Source organism: Lactuca virosa, chromosome 3 (assembly GCF_052849685.1).
Source record: "Lactuca virosa cultivar CGN04683 chromosome 3, Lactuca_virosa_CGN04683_v6, whole genome shotgun sequence".
NCBI lineage: Eukaryota > Viridiplantae > Streptophyta > Magnoliopsida > Asterales > Asteraceae > Lactuca > Lactuca virosa.
The window spans coordinates 173,686,961-173,709,051 of record NC_136428.1 but is presented as its reverse complement, the minus strand read 5'-3'; the positions used below and the strand labels follow the sequence as shown (position 1 = coordinate 173,709,051).

General features: G+C 35.2%; 2 protein-coding genes and 1 long non-coding RNA gene across 3 annotated transcripts; 1 reads left to right on the top strand and 2 right to left on the bottom strand.

Annotated features, from left to right (window-relative positions):
* Positions 1-8,300: 8,300 nt before the first annotated feature.
* On the bottom strand, positions 8,301-13,065 carry APP1 (aminopeptidase P1). Its single transcript, XM_079085868.1, has 16 exons — positions 12,806-13,065; positions 12,564-12,627; positions 12,114-12,253; positions 11,720-12,004; positions 11,491-11,613; positions 11,167-11,418; positions 10,861-10,947; positions 10,678-10,745; positions 10,546-10,612; positions 10,336-10,470; positions 10,158-10,238; positions 10,000-10,054; positions 9,788-9,892; positions 9,628-9,696; positions 8,699-8,823; positions 8,301-8,620 (listed from the first exon to the last, which is right to left on the bottom strand). The coding sequence occupies exons 1-16, from the start codon at positions 12,896-12,898 to the stop codon at positions 8,459-8,461; spliced, it is 1,911 nt and encodes a 636-aa protein (XP_078941994.1). The 5' UTR covers positions 12,899-13,065; the 3' UTR covers positions 8,301-8,458.
* A 3,698-nt stretch (positions 13,066-16,763) lies between these two features.
* LOC145166828 (Quinone reductase family protein) lies at positions 16,764-18,468 on the bottom strand. Its single transcript, XM_079085867.1, has 2 exons — positions 17,687-18,468; positions 16,764-17,133 (listed from the first exon to the last, which is right to left on the bottom strand). The coding sequence occupies exons 1-2, from the start codon at positions 18,211-18,213 to the stop codon at positions 16,902-16,904; spliced, it is 759 nt and encodes a 252-aa protein (XP_078941993.1). The 5' UTR covers positions 18,214-18,468; the 3' UTR covers positions 16,764-16,901.
* Positions 18,469-21,082: 2,614 nt separating this feature from the next.
* Positions 21,083-21,850, top strand: LOC145162736 (uncharacterized). Its single transcript, XR_013739286.1, has 2 exons — positions 21,083-21,402; positions 21,477-21,850. It is a non-coding gene; the product is annotated as an uncharacterized LOC145162736 (long non-coding RNA).
* Positions 21,851-22,091: the final 241 nt, after the last annotated feature.

Genomic DNA, 22,091 nt, shown 5'->3' with positions numbered 1-22,091 from the left:
ACATGACTGCTAAAATGAAGTTGAGCAAGTTTGATATTCTTCAGGAACAGGACATTCTTTGGGAATAGTGGCTTTCTCAAGGTGATTTATTTTTATACATCTCATATATGATGTGTTATATATTATCTACAAAGTTAATTTCTCAAATATGTGTGTTTAGTAAACCATAACGTTTATTATTTCTCACTAATCAGTCGATTGATTTCTATGATGCACAGAAACTTCAGTTTGGTCGCCATTCTCGTATCCGATACGCCATGGAAACGGATACGCCATGGAAACGTTTTCGTGACGTATCTAGTAAACAAGAAATGTTTCGTCGTAGTTTCCGCCAAGTTTCAGCCAAGTTTCCATTATATTTAGAGTTTGCATGGGCTTTTTCAGTTCAACAAAGTCTAATGGGCTATAATAATCGACTCTTAACTTATTACCCTACAAGCCTAATCGAGCGACTATCAACTCTCTTTTACCCCTCGTCAGATACGACGATCACGATCACAATGATCACCATTCACCAAACAGAAGATCACCAAACAATTCACCAATTAAGAGATTGAAACTTATCAAGCGAAGAATGGTCTTCTTATAGATTAGATGACACTGAGAAAGCAAACTATGTGAAAGAATATATTTTGAATGATGATTGGTGAGACAAAGTAGCATATATTCTTAGTTTCACTGGACCTATATATGAGATGGTTAGAGCTTGTGACACCGACAAACCATGTTTACACTTGTTGTATGAGATGTGGGATTCTATGATTGAGAAAGTGAAGATTGAGATCTACAAGAAAGAAAAAACGTCTGACATCTTAAATAAGTTGTTTTTATGATGTTGTGCATCGTATTTTAATGGCTTGATGGGCGAAGAATAACACCCCCTACATTGTTTAGCTCACTCTTTACATCCAAGGTATAAGAATTTAAATTATACACTTGATTTCTATTATATATTTATGTTTTAACTTTTGAATGTTGTAGATATTATAGTGATGCATGGTTACAGGAGGATTTTACAAGATGTGTTCCACATAGGGATGGAGAAATTTCACAAGAAATGATGAAATGTTTTCGAAGGTTGTTTCCTAATGATGATGAGTATAGCAAAGTCCTTGATGAGTATGCAATGTTTTCAATGAATAGTGGTCTTTTTGAAGATTTAACAAGCATTTCAAAGATGGCTACTATGGAACCCAAGAATTGGTGGGTTAACTTTGGTGCTCAAACTCCTTTTCTCCAGACTTTGGCTTTTAGATTACTTGGACAACCTAGTTCTTCTTCTTGTGTTGAGCGTAATTGGAGTACTTATGCATTTATTCACTTGCTTAAGAGGAACAAGTTGACTACAAATCGTGCTCAAGACTTGGTTTACATCCACAATAATCTCCGACTTTTGTCAAGGACTCCGAATGATGATGTAAAGATGTGGGATGTGGGTGGAGATGTTTTTGATTCAACGGAAGATGTTGGGTTTTTGGAGGTTGCCGATCTTTCACTAGATAAACCGGATTTTGAAAATGATTTGATTATTGATAATTAATTGCTTTTGAAATATATAGTATTTTTGGAGTTTACACTTTACATATTTTGGAATTTCTTTAATATATGTATATGTTTTTTCATATTTTTATATTGCCGTATCCGTATCTTGAATTTTTGAGTTTTGCCGTTTCTCGTTTCCGTTTTGTATCCGTTTCTCGTTACCGTATCTGTTTCCGTGCAACTTAGATTGATTTACAGTGAAGAACAGGGGATTTATAGAAGAAGCAAACGCTACTCGTGGTACGAAAATGTCTGTTGTGGAGACACATGCAACAACCAAGAGAGTGCATCCGATCGTGAAAGTGGAAATCAATGTCGGTGGGGAAGAGAACAAGAGTTTGATGAATAATTACAGTGATTCTCAACGTCCTTCCAAGAGTCCTACTAGTCATATATGTAGCATCTCTGAAAACAACGTATACATTACTAATTCACCGGTAGTAGCAAGAGAAGCAGTTGCGGAAGTAGCAGCAGCGATTGTTGTTCAAGAAGCATGACATATAGAGAAGATGACGCCGATGATGGATGCTTGGATGAATGGGAAGCTATAGTCGATGCTCTTGCAGTAGCCGATGACATTCTGAATTCACCGGAGCAAAATATTAATGGGTGTAGCTTCCGCTTTAGCTTATTTACACCAAGAATGCAAAATGTTGTGGTTTTGTTGAATTCTTTGAGTTTTGGTTTAAATAATCCCCCAACTTATATTTTTGGTTTTATGGGGCATCAAGAATGCAAAATTATAATTTAATAATTTTGAGTTTTGTTCACAAGTGATTCCTAAAAAATTTGTATTCCTATTTGAACATATATTATTCAAACATGTTTTTATGACCATGGCAGTTGACATTTAGCTCACGAAGTCCACATGGTTAGGGCCCAGGGACATGTTGAACGTGAAGCCACAGCTGGTCAAAAATGGCAGGAACAATGTGAAGTTGTGAAGCCACAATTGTTGAATATGAAGCCACAATTGTTGAATGTGAAGTTTTTTCAAAGGTTGGCTGAAGACCCGGTTGTGTTTTTTGACTACTTCTGATTTCCATCTCTATATAAGAGATTCATCTGTATTTGTAAAACTTGTATCTAGAGTAACACAGAAAGAGTGCAGATTAGCACCAAGAAATATAAATTCCTAGTTACCGGTGGACGTAGGTCAGAGAAGGACCGAACCACGTTAAATCCCTTGTGTTCATCCTTGTGTTCTTGTTTTTCGTGAGCTGTGTGTGTGTTTAGAGTCATGTGTTAAGTGTCTCGATCCTAACAAGTGGTATCAGAGCCTTGGTTTAGCTCCAGAGGGTGATTTTCTGTTTTTTGGTCAAAAAAATTTTCGTCAAAAACGATTTTGGTGTATACCGTTGGAAAGGTCTCGTTCCGAAGATTCCGAAAATATTTTTTTCTGAATTTTTTGACCACCGGAAGACGTCCAAAATCGCCGGTCAAAGGTTTGCCGGAATTGTGACCGGAAAACCAGTTGCCGGAGAAGACGACACTGTAGCGCCTGAACTCGCCGGAGAAGACGACACTGTAGCAGGAACTGTAGCACGACGTCAGCGGTGACGTCAGCAGACACTGTAGCAACACTGTAGCAGATTTGAAAATTTGCAATTTGGCCCCTGAATTTCCAGAAAATTGCAAGATAGGTCATTGTTCTTTCAGAAAATGGCGGAAAGCAGTAAGCTTCAGATTGAGAAGTTTGATGGGAAAGATTTTGGTTGGTGGAAGATGCAAATTGAAGATTTGCTCGTACAGAAAGACTTGGACGCAGTTTTAGGTGAAAAACCGGAGGCGATGACACAGGCAAACTGGGAGACTTTGGATAAGAAGGCCAAGGCATTTATTAGACTGACGTTGTTAAAGGATGTTGCCTTCAATATTTTGAAGGAGACCTCGGCAAAGGGAATCATGGAGGCATTGTCTAATATGTACGAGAAGTCGTCGGCAGCAAATAAAGTCTTCCTGATTCGGGAACTAGTCAACACGAGGATGAGGGAAGGAAGTTCAGTTACAGTACACATCAACAATTTGAACTCGATTTTATCCAGACTTGGGTCAGTGGGAATAAAATTTGAGGACGAAGTTCAAGCTTTACTACTGTTATCATCATTACCTGACAGTTGGTCCGGAACAGTTACAGCCGTTACTAGTTCCGCAGGATCGAAAGAGCTCACTTTTGAGGGAATTCGGGATTTAATTCTAGGCGAAGACATCAGACGAAGAAATTCCGGGGAATCATCAAGTGAACAATTGAATGCGGTCAGAGGTAGAAGAAATAACAGAGGTAGTGGGAGCGGGAACAGGAGAAGGAGTCAGTCGAGGACTCGAAATGATGTGACTTGTTGGAACTGTAAAGAGGTTGGACATTTCAGGAATCAATGTCCAAAAGACAAGAAAGAAGTTAACGTTGCAGTAGACCATTCAGATGATGATGTTTTGATCTGTAGTGTGGAGAGCAATGTGGATTCCTGGGTTATGGATTCGGGTGCTTCATTTCACGCTACCCACATCCGTGAAGCACTGCGGAATCTGAAAGAAGGTGATTTGATTTTGGTAAGGTAAGACTGGCGAACGATGAGATTCTTGATGTGACGAGCATAGGTGACTTAGATCTGAAGACTCCAGTCGGTCCATGGACTTTGAAGGATGTCCGGGTAATTCCAAGTCTGAAGAAACAGTTGATTTCTGTTGGGCAGTTGGATGAACAGGGACACGAGGTTAAGTTCAGGAATGGGCAGTGGAAGGTTGTCAAAGGAAATCTTGTGATAGCTCGTGGACATAAGAGGGGTTCATTATATATGGTCAGTTTACCGTCTGAGGGAGTAACCGTCCCAGTTCAGAAGAAAAACAAAATCCGGTTCATAGAGTCTCGTGGACAGAAGAACGTTTGCTTTGCAGATGGCAAACCCAGAGTCACAGGTCAGATTCAGGTTGAACGTGTTTGGAACGGTTCAGAAAAACCAGTCAATGACATTCATAGCAGTGGGAGCATGGGCTTTGTTTCAGCTAGAATACCCAGAACACAGTGGGTTAAGAGAACCAGTATTCCATCTGTAAAAGTCTCTCCAGATTATCTGCTTCACATGGAGAGTGTCGTTTGTTCTCAGGATGTTCCAGGATCGGGCAGTTCATTTCAGTGGGAGCCGGTGGAGACAGAGTACAGGTCAGTGGCAGACTTAGCCATGACTGATGCGTTGGAGCTAACGAAAGCTTCAACTGGCCTTCAGGTTAATTGAAGAGAAGGCCAGGGTAACTAGGAAGGAGTTAAGATCAAATACAGATGCACAGTTGAAGCACAGGTGAAGATTGTTCCTTGGCTTCAAGTGGGAGATTGTTGAATGTGAAGCCACAGCTGGTCAAAAATGGCAGGAACAATGTGAAGTTGTGAAGCCACAATTGTTGAATGTGAAGCCACAATTGTTGAATGTGAAGTTTTTTCAAAGGTTGGCTGAAGACCCGGTTGTGTTTTTTGACTACTTCTGATTTCCATCTCTATATAAGAGATTCATCTGTATTTGTAAAACTTGTATCTAGAGTAACACAGAAAGAGTGCAGATTAGCACCAAGAAATATAAATTCCTAGTTACCGGTGGACGTAGGTCAGAGAAGGACCGAACCACGTTAAATCCCTCGTGTTCATCCTTGTGTTCTTGTTTTTCGTGAGCTGTGTGTGTGTTTAGAGTCATGTGTTAAGTGTCTCGATCCTAATAGGACAAACATCACATATATCATAACCAAAAAAGCACATGTTAATTGAATATTGACTTGGAAAACAATAGAACTCATTAGTAACCATCATAATCAATTAAACTCAACACCTCAAACTTCATGAAGGAGAATTTAATTTGATGAATATGTTGAGCAGCACTTAAAGACCATATTAATAATATTTAAATTTTTTTCACGTATTTCGTCATTTTGCCCTCATCATTAGATAGTATCTATTAGGTTATATTTCTTTATAAACAGGTAAACCATAACTATATCAATTTCCGTGTATCTACTATAATCTAGACTCTATATTAGTTTCATTGGTTTTTGTTTCGGTTAACATAAATTGATTTTTTTGGAACGGTAAAAATAAATTAGCAAGGAACTAGAAAAAGTTACAAAGTATAAGCAATGGCAGCGTTTTGCAGCCAAACCTCCCAATTCGTTTTGCATTTCTTCCTCCTATTACAAATCTAGAAATACGCTCTACTTATAATGTCATAAAAAATAATAGATTTTTTAGATTTCTCCGTTCCAAAAATTTGGACTTTACGAAATTCCAAAGGACCAAAAAGGTTGTCATAAGTCATAACCACATCATCAAGACATATCCAAATGGGAGTCGAGAAGGGAATGTCATCAGCCCATCTGATAAGAGAATCAACCGAACGAGGATAAGGAACATCAACGGTCCACCATCTAGCATAGATAAGATAACTCCTCACAAACTGTGAAAATGTGTTCCACCGTCTCTGGAGATAGCAAACAAATCGGTTTTGATAATTTGCTAAAGTAGGATCCCTTATTTTGTCGTATGCATAAATTATAAACTAATGATATGTGTTTTGATACTAACATGATCTTTTAAATTAACAACCATGGATTTAGAATTCGTTACTAAAAAAGATAATATCAAAAATAGTAATATATCTTTTGATTAGGAATTTAAGTACATTTATTTAAAGAAAATAAATAGGGTTATTGATATAAAAGTCCTTAAAATTTTCAAGTTTTGTCCTTGTGACGATATTTGGTGCCTTAATGTTTAATATTTGGAAAGATTTGTTCATTTTTGACCTTCTACTGTTGTATCATCCTTGCCTACAGTAGGTCGCTATTACCACAATTTGCTTTGTTGCCACCACCTGAAGCGCAACCGACACCCCCTTGGTCGGTTACCTATCTGCGCAACTGTCCTCCATCGTCGAACCACATTAAATCGCCACAATTTTGGGATTTGCACACACCGTTTGAACCTCCTTCCCTCCGTCATAAAACCCCACCAAACACCATTGTCTTCCGACCACCAGAGGTACCTACGCCACCCTCCTCTCTCCGCCGGAAAAATGAAACCCCCTTATCTCTCCCTTTCGATTTCACCACCACCAGAAGCAACCATGACAACCCTCTCATCTCTCCCTTACGACGAATCACAGCAGAGGTGGTGCCACCATCACCGCCACCATCTGAAAATCAAAACACACAACAAGGGCGGCGGCCAGTGGTGGTGGCAATAGGGGCGGTTAGGGTTTATGACGAAGATGTTGTTGGTGGCGGCAGCTAGAGTGGTCATATGATATTGGTGGTTGGTAAGGTTTAATTGTGAAGGGAAAGGCGGTTCCAGTGGTGAGTGCATATCTAAAAATGGCGGCAGTTTTCGGTTTTCCAATGGACGGAGGAGGGTAGCATAGGTAGCTCGGGCGACGAAGGACAGTGGTATCATCAGTTTCTTAAGAGAGGGAGAAAGGAGAGGGACTAAGGAGGTAGAAGGTAAACCGATTGTGGTGGTGGTGACCTACTTTAGAAGGTAAAAAATAGATGAAGGGCAAATATGAACAAGTCTTCTCAAGTATTAGGCATTAATGCACCAAAAATCGTCACAATGACAAAACCGACAAACCTTGAAAAACTTAAGGACTTTTATGTCAATAACCTTTTATTTCAACTAGAAGTTTTTACATCGAGGTGGAAGGCATGCGTCACTATCCTTTTCTGTATGACAAAAATAATTCTTTTAGAAACTCTAGATCATGCAATTGGACTCTATTGAAGAGTTCTACAACATTTTGTGCAAGAAAACCAAAAGATTCAAAACGTAAATTATATGAACACATGAAGATTTTTCATGCACATTTTCTCGTATTTTGTGACCATGAATGATGCATTTTTAAAACAGTTCGCCCCATAAAGGAACCCTCACTCCACAAATCTACAAGAGGGTTAAACTCATGTAAGATCCACAAATGTGTTTTTTCCTTCAACCCATCTAGAAATTAAAACGTCAATAGGTTTGAGCGTTGATTTTCCTTCCAACAGTCAGTCAAAAAGTTCAAAAGTTCACACACTTCTTTCTTAACCGAAACCCCGACTTGCCTAAACTACGTCAACAAAAATATGTTTTTGTTCTTGTGGATTGAGGTCTTTGGTCATCCCCAACATCAATGTTGCAATAATTTTTAATAAATAATAACTTATAATTGATTGTGTAAAGATTCACGAACCGATTCGATGAAGATGGTCTTGCAAATAGTCTTGTTTGTGGTGCTCAAATTAGAGGTAGACATTATATGGTTTGGAACCGATAAAACTGAAACCAAATTTCAAAGTGGTTTTCGGTTTGGTTTCAAACCAAACCGAACTATGATGGTTTATGGTTTGAGTTATGATCTAGTGGAATTCGAACCAAGCCAACCCGAATTACCGAATTTACTTAATTAATTAAATACTATATTTCTTTATACTTTTAAAATTATATAGAAAAAATGAAAACATATTTTTATATTTCACACATCTACTTCGCAATTCCAAAAACCCATTCTCCATGTCTTTGTTATGCTTCATTTGGAACTTCATATTTGATGATTGAAATTTTAGATTTTTATATTTCAAACTTTGGATTTTATTTTTGGAAAAATTTAATTTTATGGATTTTATTTTTAACCATGATTCAAAAAAAAAAATTCTAATTTTCATGTTAAAAGGTTTTTCTGTTGAAAAGTTTTAGCGGCTAATAACCACCAACCAATAATAACCAGCTTTATGTTTCAACATTAAAAAGACAAAAGAGTTGGTTGTTATTTAAATGAAATAAGTTAATGCGACTACTAAATGAACTGAAACCAAATTAATTCTAAGCCCGAAAATAATAAAACATCTGACATACGTGTTTTATAAAAATAAAAATAAATAAATAGTAAATACCCAAATTTTAAGCAGAAATAGGCTCAGTAGCCTGACTCAGCCACGCCTTCTCGGATTCATTTAGATATGGTGCCAAGATCTCTTTACATTTCGCATGATAACTATTCACCCATTTTATTTCTTCATCCAACAACAGTCTCACATCAATTAACTTCTTCTGATATGGTGCCTGTAAAATTAATAATAATAATAAAATAAAACACAAACAATATAAAAATTCATTCAATAAACTTATTACACTACTTACCCATGTTATATGTTCAAATTCCAAATAACCTTTATTAGCGAAATTGAATTGTGTTGCTGCCTCCTTGATTATAAGCACATTTTCCAATCTTATTCCAAACTTTCCATCTTCATAGTAACCAGGTTCTGAAATAAATAAATTAATTAATTAATTAATACTTTTATAAAAGGAAAAACTACATAAAAGTCCTTGTTATTTGGCTTTATAATCGATTTACTCCTTATATATATTTTTATTCAATTAAGTTTCAAAAACCGGCAATTGTATTCATTTTGACCCTTTTATTTATGTCAACAGGGCATCCAACTTTCAAAATTTACACTTTTGGCCTAGATTTTAAATTTTATTACAAATTTGGTCAAAAATTTACACTTTTGGTCCAGATTTCAAAATTTTGTTATGAATTCATCCTAAATTTAATTTTTTACATCTTTTTTTTGTCAAAATTTTGTTTCGAATATGTTTTTTTGTTATATAAAATCATATTTATACAAAAAAACATATTTTTCACTTAAAAAACCTTCTTTTTTCTATATAATTTAGAAAAAAAAAAACCATTTTTATGTGAAAAACATGTTTTTTTGTATACATATGATTTTATACAACAAAAAACATATTCGAAACAAAATTTTGAAAAAAAAAAGATATAAAACACTAAATTTAGGATGAATTCGTAACAAAATTTTGAAATATAGGCCAAAAGTGTAAAATTTTGACCGAATTTGTAATAAATCTTAAAATCTGTACCAAAAGTGTAATTTTTGAAAATGGGATGACCTGTTGATTGGATAAAATGATCAAAATGAATACAATTACCGATTTTTTGGAGTTAATTGAATAAAAAAACATATAAGGACCTAAATCGATTATCAGGCCAAAATATAAGGACTTTTAATGAGAAGATATATTTATTTATTTTTTTTACTGACCATCTGTTACAGTCATTGAAGCTTGAAGTGGGACACTTAAACCAGGTCTGAAACTGATGGAATGTGGTCCTGTTAACAATAAAAGGTTAAAAAAAATATATAACTTTTTAATTAAAATTTATAATTATAAATAAATAAATAAATATATGGTTTAACTTGCCTTCATGAACATTTAAGTAAGCGCCTATTCCATGACCAGTTCCATGTCTATAATCAAGACCATACGACCATAATGGAACCCGAGCAAGAACATCAAGAGAATGACCTAATTTTATAATTTTATTTTAATTAATAAATATTTAATAACTGATTTATAAAATAAAAATAAAATAAAAAACAGTTTATACTTTATATACGTAATGTTTACTTTACCTGTTGTCCCATTGGGAAAACGGGCATTACCCAAAGCAAAATGACCCTTGAGAACCTGTGTATGTAATATGTATTAAATAAATGGAAATGGATTATCATTTTTTTTTTTTCATATTTAGAAGTAGAAAGACGAATTTGCCCTTAGAATAAAAACTTACTGCGGTGTAACATTTTTTTTCATGTTCAGAAGGCTTCCCGAAATGAACAGTACGAGTTATGTCTGTTGTCCCATCCAAATACTTTGTAGAATAAAAATAAATAAAATAAAATAAGTATTTATTAATTTATAGAATTAAAAAATATAAATAAATAAAGAAAAAAGAAAAAAGAAAAAACCTGTGCTCCAGAATCACAAAGATACATGCAATTTGGATCAAGTTCAGAGCATGTTTTGGGTTTTGGTTCATAGTGAATAATTGACCCATTTGGACCAACTGATGAGATAGTAGGAAAGCTCAACCCTCTGAAATGCTACATTTTATATATAAAATAAAATTTAATTTAATTATTTAATAAATTATATTATAATTATTATATTTTTTTTACCTCTTTTGCTGCACGGAATTCCTCTAGTTTATCACTTACTGAAACTTCTGTTAGTTTTGCATCTTCCCTGAAGAAATAAATCATCAGCAAAATATTTTAATATGTTTTACATTTAAAAGAATAGAAACATACGAGGGCGTTTTGGTCTTTTGGCTTTCTGACTCCTTGAAGTAGCCTGACGCCCCATAGAGTTCCTGCATCTGCACATTTGTGGAAGGGATAATAGAAGTAAGTTTTTAAAACAGATGCTTAAAAAAAATATAAAGAACCCACAGAATTCTGAAAAAGGGCAAAATGGGTATTTTGAAAGCATACCTGTTTATCCAGCCAAGCCAAATATTGCACAACAGCTGCACCATCGCGTATATGTGCGTTTTTTAGCCCCTCCATCTCTACAGGATTCTGAAAAGAATAAGGGCAAAATGGGTATTTTGAAATTGTAGAAGATTATGGAGTAGAAACTAGAAACCAGCATATCATTTTGAAGTGGAAAAGAACAAGGGTCACCATGAATTACATGATCTCTTCAAGTTTTACAAGTCATGCTTATATATGAGTAAAAAAAACTTAAAATAGGGGTAAAATAGTAAAATTAAATTCCAATTTAAATAAATACATTACCTTAAGAGATTTTGGAAGGGATAAAGGTGATTGATGCAGGAAGACCTGATCAGGGTTTAGTTTTGAATACAAAGAATAGCAGCAACGAGGATCAACCCAAATTTTATGGCTACTATCTTCTGCATCATGTGCACCATTAGATTGTGTTCCCTTTGCTGATGTCAGCTGATTAGATGCAAGTAAAGCCACATCAGAGCTCACTGCTGTGTAGTCTTTAACTATGATATTGTTTTCCTCCAAATACGATTTTACCTGAAGAAAAAATATATTTTTTTTCATCTGTATACTAAAACTAAAACCCCCTTTTGTCCCAAAATTACATACCTCAGATGACAACTTTCTTTCATCAACATAAAAGAAAGCAGATGATGTTGTTACAACTGCAAATGAATGAACAACAGGAGAATAGGACACATCACCACCTCTAACATTATACAACCAAACAACCTGTAAACACACAATCATGATGACATTGTTAAAGATATCACAAGTGAATGAGTGATGAGTCAATATTTGATTATTGAACAAGATTATTGTAGAGATGGAGTTTTACTTCATCAAGTGTTGTGATTATTATTCCACGAGTTTTTTCCTTTTTGAGATTATCGCGTAAATCTTTTAACTTGTCTGAAACTGAACGACCAGAAAATTTTAAGGGGTGTACATGAACAGGATTCATTTCAGCTTGTGGTTGATCCTTCCAAACTTCATCAACCAAGTTTTTAGTTGTGGGAACTAGTTTTTGTTGATTCTTTGCAAACAAAGACCTCCATTTCTGTGCAGTTTCTACAGATATGCACCAGAAATCAATACCGATTGCTGAATCTTGAGGTAAATTCTGATACAGAAGATGGAAACGTCATCAGTTATATAACATAGTAATGTGTTAAAACCAAACAGTATAAAATGTCATCAGAAAGAGAGGAGAAGAGGAAGTGTAGACTTACTGTGGATATCCATGAATCTACAGCTGGATCTTCACCCATACGCATGAGCCTCCATTGGTTACTTAGTTGTTGTTCTGCCTGCAGAAAGTATCTTCCATCCGTCCAAAGGAGTGCTTCATTCATTGTTACAAGAGCCAAACCTAAATAAGTTCATAACCAGTAAGCAAATGAATCATCAAAATCGCATCCACATAAAGAAGCACAAGTTCATCTGAGATGTTTGATTAGATTTACCGATATCATTTCATTTGAGTACTTGTTATACGATTCAAAACAGTTTAAACAATTGTTGTTACAGAGTTTCAACGTTGAAATACAACTTGCGTGACATCGAAATCCAAATTGTAGCGAAAACTCAACAAGTTTTCAACGCAGCTAAAATTATACAAATCGAAAACTGTATATGAAAGAAAAACAATAAAATCAATCCATTCAAGGAACAGAACTAACCAGCACTTCCAGTAAATCCAGAAACGAAAGCGCGCCTCTTGTCTCTAGCAGATACATACTCGCTCTGCGACATCGTTAAACAATAAAATATATCCGATCAGAAGAACTAATCCGATCACGAAGACTAAGAGACAAACCAACTATTGATTATGCCTCAATCAATTAGAAAATTCAACTACATATAGTTTGAAATAACAATAAACGGCGAAATACTATTACGATCAAAAAAGTTTAGATCAAACCTGATGATAATCTTCGGATGGGACAACTAGGGCATTGAGCGGTGGAGTATGTGAGGCCATTAACGATCTCAAAGCAGCGAGAATATCCGCCATCGCCGTTCTTCTTTGGAGTTCTCTGTGAGGGTTTACGATTGATCGATTGATTGAGTGATGAAGCAGATACTACGACTTATCTATGTCTGTTGCTTTTCAGTTGGGGGAAGATAGTCCTTTTCGGAGATGATAAGGAATTTTTTTCAATTACTCTTCTCAAAACATTTCCAAAATAATAGTTAGAGTTTAAAATTTTCAAACAAAAACAAGTGTGATATGGAATAAAATAAATTTTAAAAATTATATGATAATCAAATTTTAATATTTTGAGAATTGAACATAAGAAATTATTTATTTTGGCGGAAAGTCTGTATATTATAAAGTTAAAGTTTTATTATCGGTTAAAAATATAAATTTTAGTTCATTCGTGAGTTTTTTTATCGAATTAGTTAGCCATTAGTTGATAAAGTAATAATGTATAGTAAATAACTAACTATAAATATTATAAGTTTGTTGCTTCGGTTTGCAATTTATCACAAATTTTTGTTGTTACTATTCTGACATATATTTAAAAATAGATTTGTTTATCGTTTCAAAAGTTTACACAGTTAAAACTGTTGATATGGAAAATAGGTTGGATGATATGGCTTATATTAATCAACATTTTTGTTGGTGATTTTATATCATCAATGTATATTTAAGTGTAATTGATTGACTTGTTGACAAAATCAATCTTTATGCATATTAAACAAGTAACGAAGGTGCGGAGTGAACACTTGTTTAAGTTTTCTAAGATTCAAAGTAGATTGTTATTTAGGGGCAGCGCCCCTGGAAGTGGGGTCCATGGGGCGGCAGCCTCTGGCGGGGTCCAAGGGGCCAGAGCCCCTGGCTGGGGTCCAAGGGGCAGAGCCCCGGTTTTTTACGTTGTGTTGACCCTTATAGAAAGAACCCGGATTAGTGACAGTTTTCAGACATCAAATTGTTTTAGTGACAGTTTTTCAGACATAAAACTGTCTTGTGGCAGTTTTCTGATGGAAAAGGTATTTAACCAATTTTGGTCTTCATTTTAATGGTACACTCGAAAATCATAACAATCATATTCTCTGTTCTTGCTCTCATATTTTGGGTCTTATCTAATCAAAGATTGGGAGTACCATCCAAATACTTTAATCTGAAAGTGTTCGACAGGATTCTCAAAAATTTTAAACCATTCTATACCCAAACTTCTAACACATTTGGTCAAAAGTAAACCCCTAATGTCTCTCATGCTCTTTTAAATGGCCTTATATTGATCATTTCTTATCGATTTTCAAATCGTTGTTGCATGTTCTTCAACTTCTTCAAGCTTTACGGCATCATGACATAGGAACAAAGATAATTGAGATGTGAAGTGTCGTTATGGTGTTGAAGCTAGTTTTTTGGTTTCATAAACCGACAAAAATCTTGGAAAAAGTTTAAAGGATGCCTCAATTTTAGGTATCGCTTTGCTTGAATAGGGAAGTTTGGGTAGTATTATATTTTTTGCTGGATCTATTATTGTGGTTGTTCTTGTGGATTGATGAACCATTGTCAAATTAATACTACAAAGATTTAATGTTCCATATGCATGTTGACATGTTAAACTCATTGTTGCAAATGCAAATGGCCACCTTCAAATAAAGAAGCTTGAAAAGAGAATTTTCCTCTTGATGATGGTGTGCTTATTGGAGTCATTCTCATGGTTGGGTGTATAATATTGACTAAAGCCCTTTAACTCATTTGAAGAGTTTTATACGCAACAATAACAATAACAACAATACCTAAGTTGCATATGAATGAGGTAAGAGGTGTATAATAGTCAACAATTCTAAGGAAACTGTTTCCGTAGAGGACCTCCGATAAATAAAAAATAAAATATAAATATAAAAAGATTTGAGACAAGAATAAAGAAAAGCTCCCCGTAGAAGACCTCCGATAAATAAAAAATAAAATAAAAATATAAAAAGATTTGAGACAATAATAAAGGAAAGCTCCCACATTGGATTTTCCCTACAAACCAAAATGTCAGGTTAATAAAGAAAACAATGGTGTATTTCCGGGGAAAAAAAGGAATTGATAAGCTAGAAAGTTGAAGATAAAAAATTTGCATGTAAAGAAGGTGAGGTAGAAAACATGAAAGGATATACAACTAATGATATCAAGTACTAACCCAAACAAGGAAAAAAAGCTAGATTTCTAGATACTAGACTACACAAAGACCACTTTGCTACCCTGAACTTATGTCCCCACAGTTTCTTATCTTCTCTGAGGCTCGGAAAGAGATAACTCATTCAAGTCTAAACTCACACTATTTTTCCACGTTCTTCTCGGACGACCTCTCATTCTCGCCCCTCAAATGTGATCGTCTCCGTTCTCATAATAATAGTCGTTGTTGTGTCTCCTATGGACATGTCCAAATCACTTTAAGCTTCAGTCCCTTAATTTGTCCATTAGTGACGCCACCCCCACCGAGCTCCTAAATGATGAGTTTGGTATCTTGTCCAACAAGCCACATGTCCACGGCAATATTCTCATGTCTGTAACCTCCATGTTCTTCTAATGTTTCTTCTTGACCAACCAACATTTGGATCTATACAACAATAACGACCTTATCGGTATTGTATAAGGAATATGAATGAATGAAAAATTAGGAACAAAAAGCATTAAGAAAATAACAATGGTATCATAACTTCGTTTGAAGAAATTTTATTTCTTTAAAGTCTCATATTAAACTTAAAATTTTCGTAAACTACATATTTCTACCAAAATATCAAAATCTTGCAAATTTTAATCCCGCTAATACCAATATAAATAGACTCATAAATATATTGAAATGCATTAACCGATAGCATGACCAAAAGATGGTTCACTTTCATGAGAAGGAATTTCACATGTGAGACAAAGAAGATCACATGGAGAAAAAAACAAAACAAAAAGATAGACAACGACTCCAAAAATAAGATAGAGGATAACCTTGTCTAGTGGAATAATGTGGTTCAATGGCCAAGTATAAATAATAGTGAAAGCTACCTACTTAAAAAAAATGAAAGATACATATACCAACACAACATGACCCAAATTGTATCTTTTTTTTCCCTAAGTGATATATGGATAAAGTGATTATGTGAGGAAAATGTATGTTTGGATAAATTATTGTATATATAAAATCAGTTCAGAATGGAAGATAAATTTTCTAAAAGAAAAAAACAAATTTCACAATATTCAGAGAGGAATTGAGAAGGGAAAAGACAAATAGGTAAATGGATAGTGTCTTAATACATTAAGCCAAAAAAATTGTTTAACCGCTTAAGTCTTTATATCCAAATCATGGGCTTCTTTCTTTTATTTGTTCATTAAGTCGTGTATGAATAAATGGACTAAATAAGTAATGATGTCTATCTGAATAAAATGTTACACAACATATAAGATATGTTTTTTTTTCTAAGCTAAATAAGTTATCTAAGTATATGACTAAATGCTCATTTTATTCTTACATTGCAACAAACAATTTTTATAATATTCATCAACTTTAACATGAGATGTATGAATAAATTGACTAAATAAATGATTATGTCTATCCAAATAAAATGTTACACAACACAAAGTACGTTTTTTTTTTCTAAGCTAAATAAGTTATCTAAGTATGACTAAATGCTCACTTTATCCTTACATTGATGTCTGAATACATTAATCCATGTTTATGGCTTAACTCATTCACATTAAGTAAAAAAAAAAAAAAAAACAACCACATATAGCGATCCAGATTAAGTGCTTAATCAACTAAGCTCATCAAGTAAAAAAAAAAACAAACAATCCTTAAGTCAAAAAGAAACAACCATATATAGTTTTTCATTTTAAATGCTTAACTCATTAAACCCAATAAAAACACAAAATTCGATTCAAACAATACACAAAACAACACCACATCCACCACAAACAAACAAAGGGTATATGATTACAAATGTACATATCGTTTCAACATATCCAAAAATCAAATTCAAAGCCACAAATTGTATAAACGTTTCAAATGTGAAGAAGAAAAAGGTCAACAAGGTTGTGCTAGCTTCTTTACAACACCAGCCATGTACTTTCCTTGATGCTCAGCAAGTGCTAATTCTGTTTCAGTAGGCTGACGTGTCCCATCACCAGCAAATACTCCAGCTCCAAAAGGTGAACCCCCTCTAATTGCCTCTATTTTAAACATTCCTGCCCCAAATGTGTACCCTATTGGAACAAAAAGCATCCCATGGTGTGCTAGTTGTGTGATCCCTGTCCATCTACACAATTTTCAATAAGTCAGTGTGCTTTGACTTTGTCAGGCGTGACTCAGTCAGCAAATATAAAACAACTACCTGTCCATATTAAACCATTAAGTAAATAAGAAACAGAAAGTCATTGTCCCCATTAAGTCCATTAAGTCTTAAGTCAAAAAATCAAAAAGACACAATTGACAATAGTCAATTTACCTATGTGCATCAATTAAATACTAAATGTTGAATTAGGGTTTTTCAAAATTGATGTGTTTTCATCTATTAGCAACTAACTGTTAGCTTAAGCATTTTTAAAAGTGAGAAGATCGATAAATAAATAGGGATTAGCATTTGAAGTTTTGAACATGACAATTACATAGATGCAAAGATGAATCCAGCATAAAGAACACTGGACATGAAACTACTATATGTAGTAAGGGTTCTTAATCGATTGGGACAATTGATTTTGATTCAATTGCAAACCCTAATAAAAAACTAGTAGCAGGATCTTGTTGATTGAATAAAGACAAGCATTAATCATGTTTCAATTGATAAATGCACTCAGAAATGGGGGACTTACGCGGTGGTCTCTTGTCCGCCGCCCTGTGTACCAGTACTCACGAAAAATCCGGCTGGTTTTCCGGCGAGCTTCTGTTCTCCCCATAACTGCGACGTGGAATCGAAGAACGCCTGCATTTGCGCCGCCATAGACCCATACCTCGTCGGAAACCCAAACAAAAATCCATCCGCCGATTCCAGCTCATGAACTGATGACATCTCGCCAATCTCATCGTCTTTCGATGGCGCCCGCATTTTCGTCAGTACATCATCCGACAACGTCTCCGGTACACGGAACAAAACCGCTTCCACTCCTTCAACGCCGTCGACTCCCTTCTTCATCCTACGCGCCAGTGTCTCAACATGCCCGTACATCGAGTAGAACACAATCAGTATCTTAAGCTTCACCGCTGTCACTATCGGGACTTCAATGTCTCTTCTTTGAGATTCTGCCACGGTGGTCGGCGAACTGATACTGACCGGAGCATTACCGGTGTCAACCGCGGGTGGGCTTTTCTTACTTGGTACGCAGCCACCGCCTTTACCCATCACAAGTCAAATTCAGTAAACCTAAAGGTGGAAAAGTAAGGAAATCTGTCTGACAACAATGAGGGAGTGTAAGAGAAAATTGGATTTGTATGATTGAGATTCAAGTAATTGAGGTTTTGGGGTTTATGATTGGATTAGGGGTTTCACTGTTGAAGGCATTGGATCCAATATCGACCATGGATCCGCAGCACGCCTTCCTTATTATGTCTTTCTCACTTGTTGGTAGAAACTAGAAAAGAAAAGACTTTGATGGCCAATCGGCCATCCATTGATCCGCCAATCCCGCCCTTCATACGCTGTCGTTTCATGAATTTTTTTTTTTTTGGAAATCTCTAGAAAAGAAATTACATTTTAATACCCTTATTTTTCCGGTTGCATTTGCTAGTTTGACATTAAATGGCTTATGTGGACTAAGGTAAAACAAACACCTTCATGAAGAAACCTTGACATTTCTTTCTCTTCTTTTTCTCGTTTCACCCACCTCACTAAATTAGGGTTTTTACTCATCTGAAGGAGGAAAATGGAGGATGTGTATGATTTGGATACTATAGATGTGAAGCTTGATGATTATTTTAAGAGGAAACCAATTTCCCGATGCAGAGATGAATTTCTAAACATTCTTTATGAAGAAGACGGTGACGATGACGATGATGCAGATGATGATGCTCAAGCTCAAAATAATGCTCGAACTCAAAACCATAACCAAGAATCGTACTTAGAGTATGTGCAAGGTAGTGATGAAGAAGAGACTAATGATGATTTCGAGTATTACACCCACAACCCAAAGGTGAAATGGAACTTAATGAGACCAGTGCTCGGTGAAAGGTATGAATCCCCACATGAGCTCAAATTGTGTTTAACTAACTATGCTATTAGTAAGGGTTATCAAATTCGTTTCAAAAAGTGTAATAGTGTTAGACTAGTAGCAATATGTGGCAGTACTCTAGATAAGTGCCCATTCGTGGTTAGGGCTTCTTGGATGAGTACTGAAAGGTCTTTCCAAGTAAAAAAAAAAGAATTGTAGACTTGTATACATGTGTTAGGAGTTTTAACAATTCAAAGTTTATGCATCCTACTTGGTTAACAAGACAATTTGTGAAGGAGCTTATTAGGCAACCTAACTTAACATGCAAGGAGATGCAGGTTAAAATACAAAGTAAATTTCATTGCCAAATCACATGGTCAAAGTGTTATAGATCAACGATGAGGGCATTATCATTAATTAATGGGAAATTGAGTGACCATTATGCAAGAGTTTAGGATTATGGGCATGAGTTGACGAGATCCAATCCAAACATTACAATTAGGATTTATGTTACTATAAACCTTGATAAAACCACAACATTTCACAAAATATACATTTGCTTTAAAGCAATCAAAGAGGTCTGGAAAAGGGGATATCATATGGTAATAGGGTTGGATGGTTGTTTTCTGAAGGGACAAAACAAGGGTGAGTTGTTAACTGCAATAGGTAGGGATGCAAATAATCAGGTGTATCATGTAGCCTGGGCAGTTATTGAAGTAGAGAACAAGAATAACTGGAAATGGTTCCTGAATTGGTTAATGATGACCTTGGATTGTAGGGTGGTAGTGGTCTTTGTGTAATCAGTGATCAACACAAGGTAAAATAACTAGCTTTTTCTATATGATTAATTCCTAATTAACTACAATATTTTGTGTGCTTGCTAATTAACTATTTTCATGTGCTAGGGTCTTCTTGAATATTGTAAAGATATTCTACCATATGTTTGAGCACATGCAATGTGACAGACATATCTATGCCAATTTTAGAAAAGTTTATAATAGTGTGGAGTACAAAAACATGTTTTGGGCAGCAGCAAATCTACAACAGAAATGGATTTCAAGTTCAATATGGAAAGGATCAAGGCAGTGAGTTCTGCTGCATATGATCATCTCATGGATAGGGAACCATCTTCATGGTGCAGGGCTTATTTCTGTATTGGCCTTGTCTTATGAGGTTGTAGAGAATGGGATTGCTAAGTGTTTTAATGCAATCATCATAGATGCAAGAAAGAAAAATTTACTCACCATGTTGGAAGAGATTAGGATTTACATGATGGAAAGGTTTCATAATATGAAACTAGAGGTTGAAAAATGGAGTGGTGAAGTTTGTCCTTCAGCAATCAAGAAGATGGATGAATTTGGTGAATATATTAAGTAAGTATCTTATATGTTGTAATTTCATTCATAAATTGGTTGCTTATGTACTATTTTATGTATTTGCAGGAGTTCGTTTATAGTTCCAAGTGGCTTGAATGCATATGAAGTAAGTAATGGGTTTCAAAGTTATGGGGTTGGCTTGAAGGACCATCTATGTACTTGCAGACTATGGAAACTTTCAGGGTTACCTTGTGTGCATACACAAACAACTATTTTATACACCAATCAAGATCTATTTAACTTCATAAGCAGTTACTTCAGCAAGAGTAATTACAAGGCTACTTACCAAGAGAATATACTCCCAATTAATAGAAGTAATTTATGGGAAGAAACAAGTTACACCAAGCCCATTTCACTCACTGAAAGGAGGATGCCAGGAAGGCATAGTGTGAAGAGAAAGATGCATGTATCTAAAAATGAGGACAAGTACTATCAGGTATTAAGCAAGGGTAGAATAGTCCAGTGTAAAAACTGTATACAAAGGTCACACAATAAAAAATCCTGCAAGAATCCTAAAGTGGTGCATGAACCTCATCCTAAAAAGAAAATGGGGAGGCCTAGGTTGGAACCTGATTTACTGAATTGGTCAGGAACTAGAAGAAGATCTAAAGGTGGTGGTAGGGGTAGTAGAAATGGTGGTGACAGGGGTGGTAGAGGGTGTGGTGGTAGGGGGATGGAGTCACTGATGAAGTCCCTCATGCAAATGTGGAGAGTGAGATACTCCCAAATAAAGTCCTTCATGCAAATATGGATAGTAATATACATCATGCTAATATGGAGGATGAAAATTATGATGCTGATGTGGAGAATGTAGAATCTCATGCTAATGTGGAGAATGCAGAATCTAAGGATGAAAATGAAATACCTAAAATAAAGAGTCAAATCTACAACCCGAGAGCTTCAAAATACAGTATTGAAGAAATCATGGAATGCCTTGGTTTAACTGAAGAGGAGTTAACTGAGTATGAATGGGTGAGAGAATAAGTTGTGGAGATTGACATGTCTCAAGTATGGTTTTCTATCTTATATAGTAATATACTTTTTTATCTTGACATTTAATTTATATATTGTTGTTATTATAGGATGTTGGTGTTGATACTCAAGAAGTTACACTTGATAATGTTGGTGTTGATGCCCAAGCAATCCCTGATGAATCACTACTTGATGATGAAGTCCATGATGAAACAATCCTTGATGATGTAGTCCCTGATGAAGTAGTCCTTCAAGATGCAATCCATGAAGAAGGTGTCCCTGATGCAGCAGGCCTTGAAGCAGCAGTCCTTGAAGAAGCAGTTATTGATGATGGCACAGATGATAAGGTTATACATGGGCCATAGTATGACATATGAGTGAGAAAGAGGAGGCCTTTAGAGAGGATAACAAAACTGCAGTTAAAGAAGTGTGTGGTTACCAAGGATAATATGGGGATGATTGCACACAAGCCAGTCAGTCTAGATTAAGGTGTTGTTAAATCCATTTTTTATAAAAAAAAACATGTACAATCTTTAACCAAGGGTAAATGTTGTTATCCCATTTTGTACAAACTTTGGCTTAGGGCATAACTTTCATACAATTTGGTTAATATTAGTACATGTTGATGGTTAATTATGCTTATATTAGTCATGGAAAATTTCTTCAATGATTTTTCTTATATTGCTTATATTAGTACATGTTAATGGATGATTCCAATGATGGTT